Raw genomic sequence first — 18,706 nt, 5'->3', positions numbered from 1 at the left:
TAGAGGTTGTTCTTAACTGACTTAAATAAAGGTTCAATAAAATAAAGATTGATGGGTCCTTTTAGGGGTGTGTGTGAGTTCTCTATTTCTCTCTAAAGTAGCCTGTCTGGAGTCTATTTAATAAGAGAGGAGGGACAAATAATATAACTGAAATGAGCATAACAGAATTATAAAAAGTCCTGTTGATCAGCATAAATTATGTGCGAATGACGACAGGTGCAAGTTTTGCATTTATTTCCTTATTAATGGGACACAACTGAAGCAAACGTAGCTCGATTGATTCTTGTAGTCTAATATTTTCCATATCATTATGGAGTCCTCTCTAGCCACGTTGAACAACATGATCTTGCATTGACACTGCCTTCTCTCAAGCGAATGACCGCAGCAGGTCGTAACGGTATTGTTTGTTGTCATTCTTAAAATTCTAATCTTGTGTGCAGCCTATGTTCCATTACGTTGTCATGTTCCCAACTACCAATCAGCAACTATGCCGTAAATCCGTCTCTTTGGCAAATGACATGAGTGGCAAGGAGTGGAAAGTTAGCTAAAGAGACTGGTACCCAGACCAGCTAGTCAGAGAGGGAGAGGTTTACCACTCTAGAGCCTACATCAAAGTCTACGTGACAAGCTGCTCATCCATAGGCCTACCGACTGGGCGCCCACCCCCGTGACCCGGTTGGGGATTCATGTGATGTTTGAGCTAATCCCCATCCAGTGGGGAAAATATTACACAGTGAAACATATGCAAGGAATGATCAATCTCTGTGTTTTTTATTTAGTGAAATAGGAATTCATTAAACTGTCTAATGTCAACGATCAGTTAAAAATCAATCATAAAGCAATCACATCTGAGAGCTTTGACATGTGGTCATGTTGTAACCTGAAGTCCATTAAAGAGCAAAAGGAAGTCCAAATGTGAGGTCTCTGGGACATCAGGTAGGGTTAACCTCTCAATCTCTACAGACAGAGGGTTCAGCAAGGCCAAGTAGCAATTTGTGGCTGAAGACATTTCAGGGATTTTAGAAACCAAGTTCTTGTTGCAAATAATTGAATGATCATAGCACTTTCCCAGCAGAGAGGTAGAGAGCTTTGATGTCTAAAATGTCAGAGATAAAGCAAAACTCTCAGGTACAGTATGCTATTAACATGATAAAAATACTTTAGATAGCATCATCAAACCTTTAGGGATCACAAATATACCTTTTATCTGTCTTTATCACAAGGATAATGTATTTTTCCACAAAGTGTCATTTCACATGAAAGATACACTTGTTGAACAGCATTTTGTCTAATGAAAGAAAAGCTTGAGCTGAATGTAATCATACAGTATATACAGTGCGTTCGGAAAGTATTCAGACCCCATCCCTTTTCCAACAGCATCCTTGAGATGTTTCTACAACTTGATTGGAGTCCACCTGTGGTAAATGCAATTGATTGGACATGATTTGGAAAGGCACACACCTGTCTTTATAAGGTCCCACAGTTGACAGTGTATGTCAGAGCAAAAACCAAACCACAAGGTCGAAGGAATTGTCCGTAGAACTCCAAGACAGGATTGTGTCGAGGCACAGATCTGGGGAAGGGTACTAAAACATTTCTGTAGCATTGAAGGTCCCGAAGAACACAGTGGCCTCCATCATTCTTAAATGGAAGAAGTTTAGAACCACCATGACTCTTCCTAGAGCTGGCATCCCGGCCAAACTGAGCAATCGGAGGAGAATGGCCTTGGTCACGGAGGTGATCAAGAACCCGATGGTCACTCTGACAGAGCTCAAGAGTTTCTCTGTGAAGATGGGAGAACCTACCAGAAGGACAACCATCTCTGCAGCACTCCACCAATCAGGCCTTAATGGTAGAGTGGCCAGACAGAAGCCACTACTCCGTAAAAGGCACAACAGGCCGCTTTCAGTTTGCCAAAAGGCACGTAAAGACTCTCAGACCATGAGAAACAAGATTCTCTGGTCTGATGGAACCAAGATTGAACTCTTTGGCCTGAATGCCAAGCGTCACGTCTGGAGGAAACCTGGCACTATACCTACGTTTAAATGTGGTGGTGGCAGCATCATGCTGTGGGGATGTTTTTCAGTGGCAAGGACTAGGAGACTAGTCAGGATCGAGGGAAAGATGAACAGGATTAAAATACAGAGACATCCTTGATGAAAACCTGCTCCAGAGCGCTCAGGACCTCAGACTGGGGCGAAGGTTCACCTTCCAACAGGACAACGACCCGAAGCACACAGCCAAGACAACGCAGGAGTGGCTTCCGGACAATTTTCTGATTGTCCTTGATTGGCCCAGCCAGAACCCGGACCCAATCGAACATCTCTGGAGAGACCTGAAAATACAGGGTCTGAATACTTATGTAAATGTGATATTTCAGTTTTTTTTTATACATTTGCTAAAATTGTTTTGTCATTATGGGGTATTTTGTGTAGATTGATGAGAAAAAACAACAATTTAATCAATTTTAGAAAAAGTCAAGGGGTCTGAATACTTTCTAAATGCACTGTACCCCATTTCTTATAATAGTGTTTCCTCTCATTCTCCAGGTACTATGCCATCTGCTGCCAGCCACTGGTCTACAGGAATAAGATGACACCACTGAGAGTGGCTCTTATGTTAGGAGGATGCTGGGTAATCCCCACCTTTATATCCTTCCTACCCATAATGCTAGGATGGAACAGTATCGGAATAGACCATTTGGTGAGTAATAACTAATTTGTCTGTGTCAATGTGCATATACACTGCAGATATTTGATAAGTGGAACAGGATCAAATTGAACTTTATATGAAACCACATTAAGTGTTTGTTTTTTTTATGTGCTACCTACATGTATATCCTAACTAATTCCATAGGATGTCAATGAGACAAAGAAACACCTCCACACAACCAAAAGGGTTCTAGTGTATATCTGGTCAACGTGCTGTAGGATATGTGTAAGCTGTTTCAGGCTATCACCTTTTCAGACTTGGTTAGTCTGTGTCTAGGATAGGATACTGAGTACGTAATAAGCATGTCGTCCAATCTGAACGCATATGTCGTCCAATCTCCCACTACTGCTCATAATAAAACAATGGTTGTAAGTGAAAGCTCAATGAAAGGCATTGGCTGAATGATACTGTGTGGTAGTAATGCTAAAATGAAACAGCAGGGAGTCTGGATTGAAATGTCAGACCCAGTTCTACTATATACCAACCCAAAACAAATGGACCGGGGGAAAGACCGATGTAATGAAAAGCATGGGTAGAGAGTCGTTAACTTATTCTAGTAACGAATAGTCATGAGCTTATGTTTCTTTAGATTTGTTTAAACGGAGGACATGTACAGTGGCAAGAAAAAGTATGTGAGCCCTTTGGCATTACCTGGATTTCTGCATAAATTGGTCATCAAATTTGATCTGATCTTGTTCTAAGTCACAACAATAGATGAACATAGTGCGCTTAAAATAATGACACACAAAGTATTGTATTTTTCTTGTCTATATTGAATACATCATTTAAACATTCACAGTGTAGGTTGGGAAAAGTATGTGAACCACTAGGCTAATGACTTCTCCAAAAGCTAATTGGAGTCAGGAGTCAGCTAACCTGGAGACCAATCAATGAGACGAGATTTGAGATGTTGGTTAGAGCTGCCTTGCCCTATGAAAAACACTCACAAAATTTGAGTTTGCTATTCACAAGAAGCATTGCCTGATGTGAACCATGTCCCGAACAAAAGAGATCTCAGAAGACCTAAGATTAAGAATTGTTGACTTGCATAAAGCTGGAAAGGGTTACAAAACTCTCTCTAAATGCCTTGATGTTCATTAGTCCACAGTAAGACAAATTGTGTATAAATGGAGAAACTTCAGCACTGTTGCTACTCTCCCTAGGAGTGGCCGTCCTGCAAAGATGACTGCAAGAGCAAAGCGCAGAATGCTCAATGAGATTAATAAGAATCCTAAAGTGTCAGCTAAAGACTTACAGAAATCTCTGGAACATGCTAACATCTCTGTTGACGAGTCTACGATGCGTAAAACACTAAACAAGAATGGTGTTCATGGGAGGACACCACGGAAAAAGCCACTGCTGTCCCAAAGAAGTTTGCAAAAGTGCACCTGGATGTTCCACGCGCTACTGGCAAAATGTTCTGTGGACAGATGAAACTACAGTTGAGTTGTTTGGAAGGAACACACAACACTATGTGTGGAGAAAAAAAGACACAGCACATCAACATAAAAACCTCATCCCAACTGTAAAGTATGGTGGAGGGAGCATCATGGTTTGGGGCTGCTTTGCTGCCTCAGAACCTGGACAGCTTGCTATCATCGACGGAAAAATGAACTCCCAAGTTTATCAAACATTTTGCAGGAGAATATAGGCTATCTGTCCCCCAATTGAAGCTCAACAGAAGTTAGGTGATGCAGCAGGACAATGACCCAAAACACAGAAGTAAATCAACAACAGAATGGCTTCAAAAGAAGAAAATACGCCTTCTGGAGTGGCCCAGACAGAGTCCTGACCTCAACCCGATTGAGATGCTGTGGCATGACCTCAAGAGAGCAGTTCACACCAGACATCCCAAGAATATTGCTGAACTGAAACTGTTTGATAAAGAGGAATGGTCCAAAATTCCTCCTGACCATGATGCAGGTCTGATCCGCAACTACAGAAAATGTTTGGTTGAGGTTATTGCTGCCAAAGGAGGGTCAACCAATTATTAAATCCAAGGGTTCACATACTTTTTCCACCCTGCACTGTGAATATTTACACGGTGTGTTCAATAAAGACATGAAAACGTATAATTGTTTGTGTGTTATTAGTTTAAGCAAACTGTGTTTGTCTATTGTTGTGACCTAGATGAAGATCAGATTAAATTTATGACGAAATTATGCAGAAATCCAGGTATTTCCAAAGGGTTCACATACTATTTCTTGCCACTGTATCTCTCATTCTAATAATACTTTTCAGGCATGAACTCTGATTTAAGACCAGGCACCACAGGCTAATAGGGATTTTTTTTCTTTCTTTACTCTCATCAGACTGAAACTTTACCAGTTGAAAGTATACATACATACAATATATTATTGTATTACAAGTTTTATTTATTTTAAAATATAAAAATGCAAATGAGTCAAGCCAACCTTAAATATGCGCTAATTTGCATATTATGAGAATCTGTTTTTCAACACATTGCTTCAAGGCAAACTGTTTTTTGTTTTATTGTGATAAGACACTCAATGGTCAGACTTTTATAGATCAGTTTATCAAAATATTGTAATTTCATGGAATTATTTAAAAAACACTTCACATGTATGATGGATGCATATTTTGCATATATTTACACATAAAATGACACTTAAAATCAAAACGTGACAAGATATATAAAAAATACTCTGTAAAAGTCTGCCTATAAGGCCTAAGAACCTGTGTGTGGAATAATGGGAATGTACGTCCTTTGAAGACAGACAAAAATGAATTGGCGCCCCGGGAACATGTCATTTTGAGCAAATCAAAGTTTATTTGTCACGTGCGCTGAGTACAACAGGTGTAGACCTTACAGTGAAATGCTTACTTACAGGCTCTAACCAACAGTGCAAAAAAGGTATTAGGTGAACAATAGGTAAGTAAAGAAAAAAAAAAACAACAGTAAAAAGACAGTGAAAAATAACAGTAGCAAGGCTATATACAGTAGCGAGGCTATAACAGTAGCGAGGCTATAACAGTAGCGAGGCTATATACAGGCACCGGTTAGTCAGGCTGATTGAGGTAGTATATAAAGGTAGATATGGTTAAAGTGACTATGCATATATGGTGGTGGGTGGCGGGACACAATGCAGATAGCCCGGTTAGCCAATGTGCGGAGGCACTGGTTGGTCAGGCCAATTGAGGTAGTATGTACATGAATGTATAGTCAAAGTGACTATGCATATATGATAAACAGAGAGTAGCAGCAGTGTAAAAGAGGGGTTGGGGGGGGGGCACACAATGCAAATAGTTCGGGTAGCCATTTGATTACCTGTTCAGGAGTCTTATGGCTTGGGGGTAAAAACTGTTGAGAAGCCTTTTTGTCCTAGACTTGGCACTCCGGTACCGCTTGCCATGCGGTAGTAGAGAGAACAGTCTATGACTGGGGTGGCTGGGGTCTTTGACAATTTGTAGGGCCTTCCTCTGACACCGCCTGGTATTGAGGTCCTGGATGGCAGGCAGCTTAGCCCCAGTGATGTAGTGGGCCGTACGCACTACCCTCTGTAGTGCCTTGCGGTCGGAGGCCGAGCAGTTGCTGTACCAGGCAGTGATGCAACCAGTCAGGATGCTCTCGTTGTCGCAGCTATAGAACCTTTTGAGGATCTGAGGACCCATGCCAAATCTTTTTAGTTTCCTGGGGGGGAATAGACTTTGTCGTGCCCTCTTCATGACCGATTGCCTATAAAGATAGGTTAATGCAATTAAAATGTACTTTCCATAAACATGACCATTTACGTCACATTAATTAAACTCTTATTCATATATCACTTCTAAACTGACAAATAAACATCAAACATACCTTTTACATTAGCATGTTTAATACATTTGTTTCAAGCAATAAAGAATATGCTTTGAATACTGGCCTGTTGAGCAAATATGCATTTTTGGGCAAATTCTCATATCACTTTGCTCAATTTGTCACATACAATGATTTTGTATGGCTGTTGAAATGTGCAGAACATTAATCAGCTATGCCTGCCCCATATGTAAGGCCCTCTTTGAGTTATTGCTGTTGACGCTTTACTTTCTTGACTATGTCATGTGACCTGCGCCTACGCTTGGCACGCGCCATTGAAGCAGCATCAGCTCTCACAACTCCTCTCTGATTGCTCCAGTTTCACCAAAGTGCTGACAAGCCACAATTTCTTCATCACATTTGGTATAGCAGTGACTCCCTCATTGAACGTGGCTACTGCAATACTGGCTGCTCCGTCAATGCGGCTTTTGCCCAACACAGTTTTGGGGCATCGCGACCATATTACAGAGTTCAGCCATTCATTTGCATTCTGGGTTCCTCCGTGCTACATTCTTTTGAGGACGTTATCATTTGACATCCTGTGATACACAGGTACCATTTTCTGTGCAACCTCTCTATTAAAAAATGTATGGCCTCCAAGGTTTTTGTGACAGGGTGGAGCTTCACCATTTTCTATGGCTCGCTGGTACCAACACCAATACACACACCTATCCCGTAGTTGGAAGTGAATCCTCTCCTGTGCCATCCTCCTTCAGCAATTCTGCTCTGTCTGGGTCTATATCTGTGTATATTGCTCTTCTAGTAATATTTGCAGCACTCTCTATTGACTGTAGCCCCTCTCTGAATCTCTGCAACTAAAATGGGGGGGGGGCACTTATTATGTCTGTCGACATTACAGACATAACTGCAGGGCTAAATATCAGCATGTTGCCCTATGTAAATATTAGCATATCAGCATATATTTCCTTTATGTAAAGGCTACAGCCCTATGACACTGTAGGCCTATGTGACAGTCTCATTGTATGGTTGTTCTCATATCACTCTGTTTTGTTAAAACCTGTTAGGGACAGACGTTCCGCTAGCGGAACGCCTCACCAATATCCAATGGTATAGAGTGGCGCGAATTACAAATACCTAAAAAATGCAAAACCTTCAATTTTTCAAACATATGACTATTTTACACCATTTTAAAGACAAGACTCTCCTTTATCTAACCACACTGTCCGATTTCAAAATGGCTTTACAACGAAAGCAAAACATTAGATTATGTCAGGAGAGTACCCAGCCAGAAATAATCACACACCCATTTTTCAAGCTAGCATATATGTCACAAAAACCAAAACCACAGCTAAATGCAGCACTAACCTTTGATGATCTTCATCAGATGACACTCCTAGGACATTATGTTATACAATACATGCATGTTTTGTTCAATCAAGTTCATATTTATATCAAAAACCAGCTTTTTACATTAGCATGTTTTGTTCAGAACTAGCATACCCACCGAAAACTTCCGGTGAATTTACTAAATTACTCACGATAAACGTTGACAAAAAACATAACAATTATTTTAAGAATTATAGATACAGAACTCCTTTATGCAATCGCGGTGTCCGATTTTAAAATAGCTTTACGGGGAAAGCACATTTTGCAATATTCTGAGTAGATAGCCCGGCCATCATGGCTAGCTATTTTGACACCCACCAAGTTTGGCACTCACCAAACTCAGATTTACTATAAGAAAAATTGGATTACCTTTGCTGTTCTTCGTCAGAATGCACTCCCAGGACTTCTACTTCAACAACCAATGTTGTTTTGGTTCCAAATAATCCATAGTTATATCCAAATAGCTCCGTTTTGTTCGTGCGTTCAAGTCACTATCCGAAGGATGACACGCCGGCGCGTTTCGTGACAAAAACTACCATTACCGTACTTCGAAGCATGTCAAACGCTGTTTAAAATCAATTTTTATGCGATTTTTCTCGTAAAATAGCGATAATATTCCAACCGGGATACATTGTATCCGTTCAAACACTGAAAGTAAAACATGGAGTCGTCACATGCACGCGCGCACCAGTGCCATTGTTCTCAGAAGTACCACTCTCCAAAACCCCTGCTGTTTTTCGCCCAGAGACTGCAGAGATCTCATTCAACGTTCTGGCGCCTTCTGAGAGCCAATGAAAGCCTTAGAAATTGTCACGTTACAGCAGAGATCCTGTATTTTCGATAAAGAGGCTATAGAAGGACAAGAAATGGTCAGACAGGGCACTTCCCATATAGAATCTTCTCAGGTTTTGGCCTGCCATATGAGTTCTGTTATATTCACAGACACCATTCAAACAGTTTTAGAAACTTTAGGGTGTTTTCTATCCAAATCTACTAATTATATGCATATTCTAGTTTCTGGGCAGGAGTAATAACCAGATTAAATTGGGTACGTTTTTTATCTGGCCGTGAAAATACTGCCCCCTATCCCTAACAGGTTAACTTTGAATACATTTGCTGGAGCAAGGAAATAAATATTATTTATACACAGCAAGTCACTGACAATAATGGGCTACTCTCCCTTTTTATTTACCTGTCATTCTCCTGTCATGTCTCTGATATGAGCTGAGAAGAAAGGAAGGAATCACTAGGACTTTGCTTATTTTCTTTAGAGCTGCATAACCAAGTCCAAGTTCATAGGCTAGAGAAGAACCATCCTCACATTCATATCAAATGCCACCTTCCCCTTGGAGCACTCCTGCAGCCTGGAGGAAGTGTAAACACTCCTAAATGCATCACGATCACCTTCAGTCTGCGCATTCTATCATGACATAATTACAGAATCACTAGTCTATGGTGATTGTCAGTCCAGTGTTTAGACACTTAGGGCAAATCAAATCATGTACAAGTTGGTTTATTTGAGACGTATAAAAGCCACTGTTGGCTGGCTGCTGTCTGGTTGATCGCTGCTAGTTGTCATCTTCATCACAACTAATTTGCGTCTCAACGCGCTGCTGCGGGCTACCTCCTTTTCCTCCACTACCTGTACTGCCACTGCCTCGATCGGCGGATCAGGCAAATGATTTCTTTCATTCAATGCTTTTCTCGCATTGACTAACTGAGATCATCTATTTTTATTCACATACTGTATGTATATTCTTCGAGATAATTTTGTCTCTCTTTACGTTGATACTTCGCGGGAGATATTTTCAAACAAGGAAATGCTGCGCGGCACATGAGGCATTTTAACCAATCAGGTTGCCGGAAAGGGCCTGTAAATGCCAGTAACAAATCGGATGTCAGGAAATTACTAATCTTTCAGCCCAACATCTACAAAGAATATAAACGTGTATGGAGTATATGCTCTGGAAAACAAGCTTTTGAATGATATATGGTTCAACATGGAGTTGTAAAAATAGCAGTTGAAGTTATACATGAAACATGCTATCAAGAACGACATTTATGGTAGGTGTAGTTGACGGAGTTGGGATAAAATGATACAAATAAAATATTTATATACATTATTGCCGATTTATTTGTACATTTTATGAAAGTATGGAAGTTATAGTTGCAAAATATCACAAAATCTGAAAATTGACAGATGGAAGCAACGTCACAATTTTTGCCTGTGGTGCCTGGCTTTAAGATTATCTCAACATTGTGTTTACTAATCATTTTATTTGGTCCATTGTTGAGTATGTGTACAGTACCAGTCAAAAGTTTGGACACACCTACTCATTGATGTTGGGCGATTTAGGCCTGGCTCGCAGTCGGTGTTCCAATTCATCCCAAAGGCGTTCGATGAGGTTGAGTTTAGGGCTCTGTGCAGACCACTCAAGTTATTCTACACCGATCTCGACAAACCATTTCTGAGTGGACCTTGTTTTGTGCACGGAGAATTGTCATGCTGAAACAGGAAAGGGCCTTCCCCAAGCTGGTGCCACAAAGTTGGAAGCACAGCATTGTTTAGAATGTCATTGTATGCTGTAGCGTTAAGATTTCCCTTCACTGGAACTAAGGGGACGAGCCCAAACCAAAAACTGCCCCAGACCATTATTCCTCCTCCAACAAACTTTACAGTTGGCACTGTTCATTGAGGCAGGTAGCATTCTCCTGGCATCCGCCAAACCCAGATTTGTCCGTCGGACTGCCAGATGGTGAAGCGTGATTCATCACTGCAGAGAATGTGTTTCCACTGCTCCAGAGTCCAATGGCGGCGAGCCTTACACCTCTCCAGCCGACACTTTGCATTGCGCATGGTGATCTTAGGCTTGTTTGTGGCTACTCGGCCATGGACACCCATTTCATGAAGCTCCCGATGAACAGTTCTTGTGCAGATGTTGCTTCTAGGCAGTTTGTAACTCAGTAGTGAATGTTGCAACTGAGGGCTGACGATTTTTACACGGTATGCGGTTCAGCACTCAGTGGTCCATTCTGTGAGCTTCTGTGGCCTACCACTTCATGACTGTGCTGTTGTTGCTCCTAGACGTTTCCACTTCACAATAACAGCACTTACAATTGTCCATGGTAGCTCTAGCAGGACAGAAATTTGACGAACTGACAGAAATTTGACATCCTATGATGGTGTCACGTTGAAAGTCCTTGAGCTCTTCAGTACTGGCCATTCTACTGCCAATGTTTGTCTATGGAGATTGCATTGCTGTGTGCTGGATGTATACACCTGTCAGCAACGGGTGGAGCTGAAATAGCCAAATCCACAAATTTAAAGTGGTGTCCACATACTTTTGGCCATATAGACCACCTGGAACAGCACCATTCTCTACCTCATGGGTGTATTCAATCCAGTTAGCTCATGGGCGTAGAAATCAGAATGAATAGAACAGGCTTACAAACCTCTAACCCTGGCATTTTGACTGGTCAACTCATGGGTAGATTTTATTTTATTTATCACATGTTTCGTTAACAACAGGTGGAGACTAACAGTGAAATTCTTACTTAAGGGCCCTTCCCAACAATTCAGAGAGAGAGAAAATAGAGGATAGATAACATAGAAGTAATAGATATTATAAAAGTAACACAATAATACAATTAATAATAAATACACAATGAATAATGATAACTTGCCTATATAGATATGTACATATAGGTAGATATGTATGTATAACTAGGAATAATGTGTAATAAACAGTAACAGCAGCGTATGTGATGAGTGAAAAAGTTGGTGCAAAAATGGTTAATGCAGATAGTCTGTGTAGTTATTTTGTTTACTATATAGCATTCTTATGGCTTGGGGGTAGAAGCTGTTCAGGGTCCTGTGGGTTCCAGACATGGCACATCTGTACCGCTTGCCGTGCATGATGCAATCATTTCCATGGTAATCTAGAATGTTCATTCAGATGTTGCTAACTGATGTGGCTCATGCAATGGAATGTCTTTTTTGTAATGTCAGTTGAGTTGATTCACCAAATCACAGCACAGATTGATGGGTACACTTCCTGCTTTTACTTTATGCTTTTACTTACTGTTTTGCGCCTATGGGTACACTCGCAATGGCCAGTAGTCCACCCATTATGCCATCATTGTCTTGAATGGCAACCACCGCTCTATTCAATGAGGGGATTTGGTTAATCTGGCCCGGGCGCCTGGGTAGGTCACGCCTCCCAGGCGTGAGCCAGCACATGGAGTAACGAGTAGGATTCTGTGGGAAGATCTTCTCACATCCTCTCCTCGTCTCTTTTTCTAAACACATTGGATGAGAAAGCCAAAGGTCTGGCTTTCTCATCCAGTGTGTTTTGAGAAGGCGAGAGGACGCAAAGAGTATGCAATTGGGATCTTCCCTGTGTTTTACATAAACCCACACTCCTCAACTTCCTGGGATCCAATGTAGCTGCTGTTGGGGTAAGAGTAGTTAGATGTAACTGTTGCCACCACAATGGCTGGGAGTACCCGTCGTTGACCTCAACCTAGATGTTCTCCCCTCAGCATCCACTCCAGGGTGATCCGATAAGACAGCAGTCTGTATTGAAAATGAAAATAAATACATACAAATGTTATATACAACATTCAGGAAAATAAATAGGCCGAGGCCTATGAAACATAAATGTAACAGGCTCAGGGATCATTAAGCATATTCCAGAGTGACTAACAGTAGCAGTTAGGATTAAGTGCCTTGATCCTGGGCGCATATACCGATTTTTCACCTTGTCGGCTCGGGGATTCGAATCATCAACGTTTTGGTTACTGGCCCAAAACTTTAACCGAAAGGGCTACCTTCCGCAATACTATTGACTCGATGGCTCTCTTGGTCTTGTATACTTGAAGACTGCATAGCCAACTCATTGTTCAAACGGTGTTAGTGGTCAGGTGAGGCTGTTTTTCTTCCTCTTGTGTGTGGGTTTCCAGGCTAATTAGGATATTATTGGTATGAAATATAGACTGGCAGCTGCAAGCAACATGTTCTTCTCTACTACCACTATTGACTTTATACTTCTTACAGCGTTTGGTAATATAAATGATCGTTTATGTAGACCCAGATTGGGAAGTGCGCGTCCCATACATTCTATTTCTATAGCGCACATCCACTCGTTCTAGACACTGTTTACCTAGCCAGCGTGTCATCAATGTCAGACAAACTTGAAGGGGACTACAGTAGCCAGTTACATTATGGGGTGTAGGCAGGATACATGAAAATACAGTTGGAAAGGTGTCATTCGGTAGGCTATTTATTTTCATCTTAGAGAGTAATATAAATATCCTGTAAGTAATATTAGCCAAAACATTTACTCTTCAGAGAGCTTCCCATTTGGACCGTCAGGTGTGGCACGTTGTTTCCTGTTGATCCTGGGCATTCTGAAGAAATTCTTCAACACACTATTGATGACAGACAAGAAATCGGAGTGTTTAGTTACGTATGCGCCATCTTCTGCTGCATCGTCAGTCTGATGTTCTACCTCCTCCGTTCTCGGAATAAGATGGTCCCATTCTGGACTGCCGAGACATTCACTGTCTGTTGGTAAAGGTACAGTAGGTATCTCCCTCAACTGCCACATCAGTCACCATGCATTCTGGGAAGAGCCTGTGTTTCCTGAACATTTGTTCGCTCCTGTCCCTCTCTAGCTCTTTTCTCTTGGTCAGCCCGCAAATGGAACAACTCAGCCTCCGTATACTCTGGCTCAAACCAAAAAAATTGTGCCAAGAAAGTCATTACAAGGACTATTGCGGTCAAGGGAGGCCAGAGCAGTGCGTTTGGGAGGTATTTATGATGGACTTTGACGTTGTATGGGGTTTCTATCGGTAAGGCGTGAGAAGAATCAGCTTATTACCTACATCTAAATAATCAAACAATGGACCTAAAAACTGTCTGTGGTACTGACAAATGACTAGGCAAGTGTTATAAAGGGCCCACAAGTATTTTTAGGTGAACTTGCCTTTTAAGTGACTTTGAACTGCGTGTGGTAGTAGGTGCCAGGAGCACTGGTTTGAGTGTGTCAAGAACTGCAATGGTGCAGTTTTTTTTTTTAACGCTCAACAGTTTTCTGTGTGTCTCAAGAATGGTCCACCACCCAAAGGACATCCAAACAACTTGACAAAACTGTGGGAAGCATTAGCGTCAAGATGGGCCAGCATCCCTGTGAAAACGCTTTCGACACCTTGTAGAGTCCACGCCCCGATGAATTGAGGCTTTTCTGAGGGCAAAAGGGGATGCAACACAATATTAGGAAGGTGTTCTTAATGTTTTCTACACTGAGTGTATATAGGTCTACACATTGCAAGTGACCACAACTATATACCTAGAAATGAGACTCAGCAAATCAGTAGGTCAAGCAGAAACACATCTCCAGGCTCAGTCGTTAGGATCTCCGCCAAAGCTTCATCCAACAAGAGGGCCCAGTTGATATACTAATGCATGTATAAACAAATAAACAACAAGCTGTGAAAGAAGTTGAGGACATGAGGCAAATGGCCAGATCTTCTTAGAAGTCCCCTCAGAGAAGCTAATTCGTGGTTTGATATCAAATGTATATATATTTCTTGCTTTTATATATTCAGGGGAGCCTTATTCACAATGGTGCCCTGAGTACCAACATTTAGGGAGAGGCGAGATCTATTTCTAAAAAAGGAAGCCCACTTTAAATCTTCTCTTTTTAACTAGCTCATATGTATGTTTTTTTAAACATGAAATCTTTGTCAATCCAAATGCCCAGGAACCCGATTTGATGGGAGAACCACCCGATGAATAAATATGTAGTCCATTTGAAACATTTTTGCAAGAATTAGAGAACAACATGTATTTAGTCTTGCCCACATTAAGTACAAGTTTTAAACCAACCAGGGCTTTCTGTAAGGCAACAAGTTCAGATTGCAGGTCTAACATAGCCTGGTCAACAGTCGGGGCTATGGCATACATAACAGTGGCGTCTGCATACAGATGAATATTACAAGTTTGAACAGATAGACCAATATTATTTATTCAATATTGGCTCCTGAGCCAGGACTAGCTAATACGTTACCTATTGGGCACAGACGTCAATTCAACATCTATTCCACGTTGGTTCAGTGTAATGTCATTGAAATGATGCGGTAACAACGTTGATACAACAAGCGTGTGCCCAGTGGGTAGGACGCTAGCCCAGTCAAAGCTGCCTCCCCCAATGCAGGTGTAGTTCCTGTTGATTATGAATATGCGTTGCGTATATCTATCCATCATAGTGTCATTTGTTTTCTCCTGACAGAGCTCAAAACGCTTTGGATTCGTAGGCAGTAGGCACAGATGTGATGTGAAAGTGGCCTGGAGTTTCTGACAGGGTGCCGATAGAAAGACGGTGACGAATGATCAGTTCAGAGAACCTCTTCTTTCCCAGTCTGGACCTAGTCAGCCTGCTCAGGAAATAGCATTGATTGGAGACTGGTTTGTGCACTGTTGATCATTGCACTCCTACTTAAGTTTCATTGTTTAGAAAATCCACTTAATCATCAGTAGCCTTCAGGACTCCACTGTAAATGGTGGACTACCCTGACAAGCTCATCCTCTCACCATGGAAATAATTAATTGCCGCAATTTGTCATTGAACGGTATTGTCCTCATCCATATCAACTTGTCATATCATAGACCTGTTCTCAGAATTATTACTGTACTGTGTTTGTGAAACTAAAGTTCCATGAACTGACACATTAACTATGTATGTATGTATGTGTTTTTCTTCTGTGTGTGTGTGTGTGTGTGTTGTTACCACATCCCAACCCCTTGGTAGATAGAGGAACGGAAGTTCAGCGGTGATGCAGCCAACTCGACGGCGTGTGTCTTCATGGTCAACAAGCCCTACGCGCTGACGTGTTCCGTGGTGGCCTTCTACATCCCTCTGGTTCTGATGGTACTGGCCTACCAGCGTATCTATGTGACTGCACGGGCGCACGCGCGACAAATCGGCGTGCTGCAGCGGGCGGGGGGCGCTGCCGCCTCGGCAGACAGCGCCGACCACCAGCGCAACCACCGGATGCGTACGGAGACCAAGGCGGCCAAGACTCTGTGCATCATCATGGGCTGTTTCTGCCTGTGCTGGGCCCCCTTCTTCATCACAAACGTGGTGGACCCCTTCATAAGCTATACAGTGCCCGACCAGCTGTGGGCGGCGTTCCTGTGGCTGGGTTACATTAACTCCATGCTCAATCCCATTCTCTATGCCTTCTTGAACAAGTCCTTCCGCCGTGCCTTCCTCATCATCCTCTGCTGTGGGAGAAAGCGTTACAGCGTCAGGCGGCCATCCATACTAGGGCCAGGGCCCCCCTGCTCGGCCACACAGATCAACGGCTCCACACATGTGCTCAAGTAAGTGCCCTCCTTACCTACGTACCTGAGAGCCACTCTCTCTAACGCTCTACAGCACACAGATACTCTTCAGATGATGTTTGCCTCAGCTTGAGATTTTGTTGTTAATATATTGTTTCCAATGGAAAGGAATGGGGTCTTAGGCAAGTGGATGAACTGTAGCTTACGTGACCATCATGCACCTGCCATAACATTCCCACCATGTTCCAGGACCTGAGTGGCATATGACTTTATTATTTTACACAGATTACCATCTACTGTACAATAGACTGTTTGCTTTCCCGTTAGATTTGGTGAGTTAGAGACTCACGCTCAGTCTCTGTCATGTTGCTTTAGTAGCACATTAAGCTCCTGTGTTATTACATTTCAGTCAATCAAATCAAATCAAATCAAATGTATTTATATAGCCCTTCGTACATCAGCTGATATCTCAAAGTGCTGTACAGAAACCCAGCCTGAAACCCCAAACAGCAAGCAATGCATGTGAAAGAAGCACGGTGGCTAGGAAAAACTCCCTAGGAAAAACTCCCTAGAAAGGCCAAAAACCTAGGAAGAAACCTAGAGAGGAACCAGGCTATGAGGGGTGGCCAGTCCTCTTCTGGCTGTGCAGGGTGGATATTATAACTGAACATGGTCAAGATGTCAATCATCCACCCAACTGTCTAATTTTAGAATTCTCAGACAATAATGGGAAACAACTATAGCTCCGTCCAAACTAAGCATCATTTATTTATCCCCTTTGCTTCATCTAGAGATTTGGCCTGATGTATGTTACAATACATGGCAATAATGCAGAGGGTCACTACTAAACCATTGCAGGACAGGATGTTCTCTCTTTTATTACTTCATTTACCCTATGACCAGCAGTCCCTGCTAAGTCCCAGCTTGCCCATATCTCAGACAAGCAGCTAGTCCTTATGAAGATACAGTCAAGTTGGCTACATTCCACCTCTCAATTGAAGCGCTCTCTCTTAAGGGAATCTCTATCTACTTGTGATGCTGGAGAAGAATGATTGGGAGAGTGTCAAGGAAATAAGGCATCATGATTAATGTGTATGATATTACTACCAATGAATCACTGATGCCCAGCTCTCCTCTCCTAGATCACTACTCTGGGTCATTAGACAGGTAAATGATGGCCATAAACATAGCCATTGTTGGTTAAGGGCTTGTAAGTAACCATTTCAGGGTAAGGTCTACACCTGTTGTACTCTGCGCATGTGACAAATAAAATTTGGTTTGATCATTTAGTCCTTAACTGCTTTTCCCAGACAGAAATCTTACAAAACAAGAGACTCTAATTGCACGATGTACTAATGCAGACGTTATTGCAGGAAAACTAATGTTCCCTACTTTTCACACTTGATGTGTTTATTTTGTTGCTACAGTTAAATGAATGTTATTACTATAGCTGAGAGCTTGTATTAAATCAACAGGAAAAAGACAGAGTAGATATGTTAACTGGCATAATGAAGAAAAACTGCTTCCTTAATATTTCTACAAACTCATAAAGCAAAGCAAATAAGGAACAACAATTATGTTTAATAGATGGGGGGATTCATTGTTTGAATTATTCATAGTGGCAACTAGTTAGCATGGCATGGTTTGTATGAACTCTGTGCTTTATTCATGGTTTGTATGAACTCTGTGCTTTATGCATGGTTTGTTAGTGACATTTAGATGTGTTTCCCTTCGGAGAATGGAGGGTACAGGAGATACAGTTGCAGAGTTTAAATACACATACGTCTGTGTCATCATCGTGCAGCTACTTCCATCTCTCAGGCGAATGGACCTCTGATGTGGTCGGTTAAGAATTCAATCGTTTTTCTTTTGTGCTGTTGTAACATCCAGTTTACACTGGAGTCTAGCCTAAACACAAATACCAAGTCATTTTTCTACAGGAAGGTTGCGGCGTTCAAGGTTGCATGTTCGAAAAACATTCACTCCTGGCAACCCTTTTGTTGCCATAGCAATACCACTGGAATAGAGTTAAGAAACCAAGCATAGTACTGGGCCCTGTGACACCAACTACTTGAACTGGCAAAAGGGCCGAACATTAACAGATAAAAAAAACATAAATCTGTGACATGTATTAACCCCTTACACTCGTGGGAATTGACTTATATGATAGGGCTAAATTGAAATGTTTCTTACAGAAGAAATTTGAAATACATATGCATAAACATTGTAGTAATTGAAAGGAAACAGTTTGGAGATGATGGGAAAATTATTAGACCAAAGATGAGGACAACAGTTCAACTGACACAAGACTGAATCCAAATATGACACTGTTGATTTTATGTGCATTTTACATTTACTGTACTTTTCAGGGCCGCTGGAAAACGTGTGGTGAGGCGGCATTTGCCACAGCACTTTTCAATCAGGTGTGGCAGCGCCAAACCACTTTTGATTTAGTTTAGGGATGGATCAAAATGTACAGAATGGTT

General features: G+C 41.7%; 1 protein-coding gene across 1 annotated transcript in view; it reads left to right on the top strand.

Annotated features, from left to right (window-relative positions):
• Window positions 1-18,706, top strand: part of LOC106604930 (5-hydroxytryptamine receptor 4) — a 162,207-nt gene that overhangs the window by 94,877 nt on the left and 48,624 nt on the right. Inside the window, exons 5-6 of the mRNA XM_014200070.3 lie at window positions 2,550-2,703; window positions 15,685-16,259. Coding sequence (XP_014055545.1) covers window positions 2,550-2,703; window positions 15,685-16,259 — 729 coding nt within the window. The remainder of the gene's footprint in view (window positions 1-2,549; window positions 2,704-15,684; window positions 16,260-18,706) is intronic.

The sequence above is a fragment of the Salmo salar genome, chromosome 05 (assembly GCF_965601325.2).
Source record: "Salmo salar chromosome 05, fSalSal1, whole genome shotgun sequence".
NCBI lineage: Eukaryota > Metazoa > Chordata > Actinopteri > Salmoniformes > Salmonidae > Salmo > Salmo salar.
Note: the sequence above shows the minus strand (reverse complement) of the source record. Positions and strands in the feature narration are given on the sequence as shown.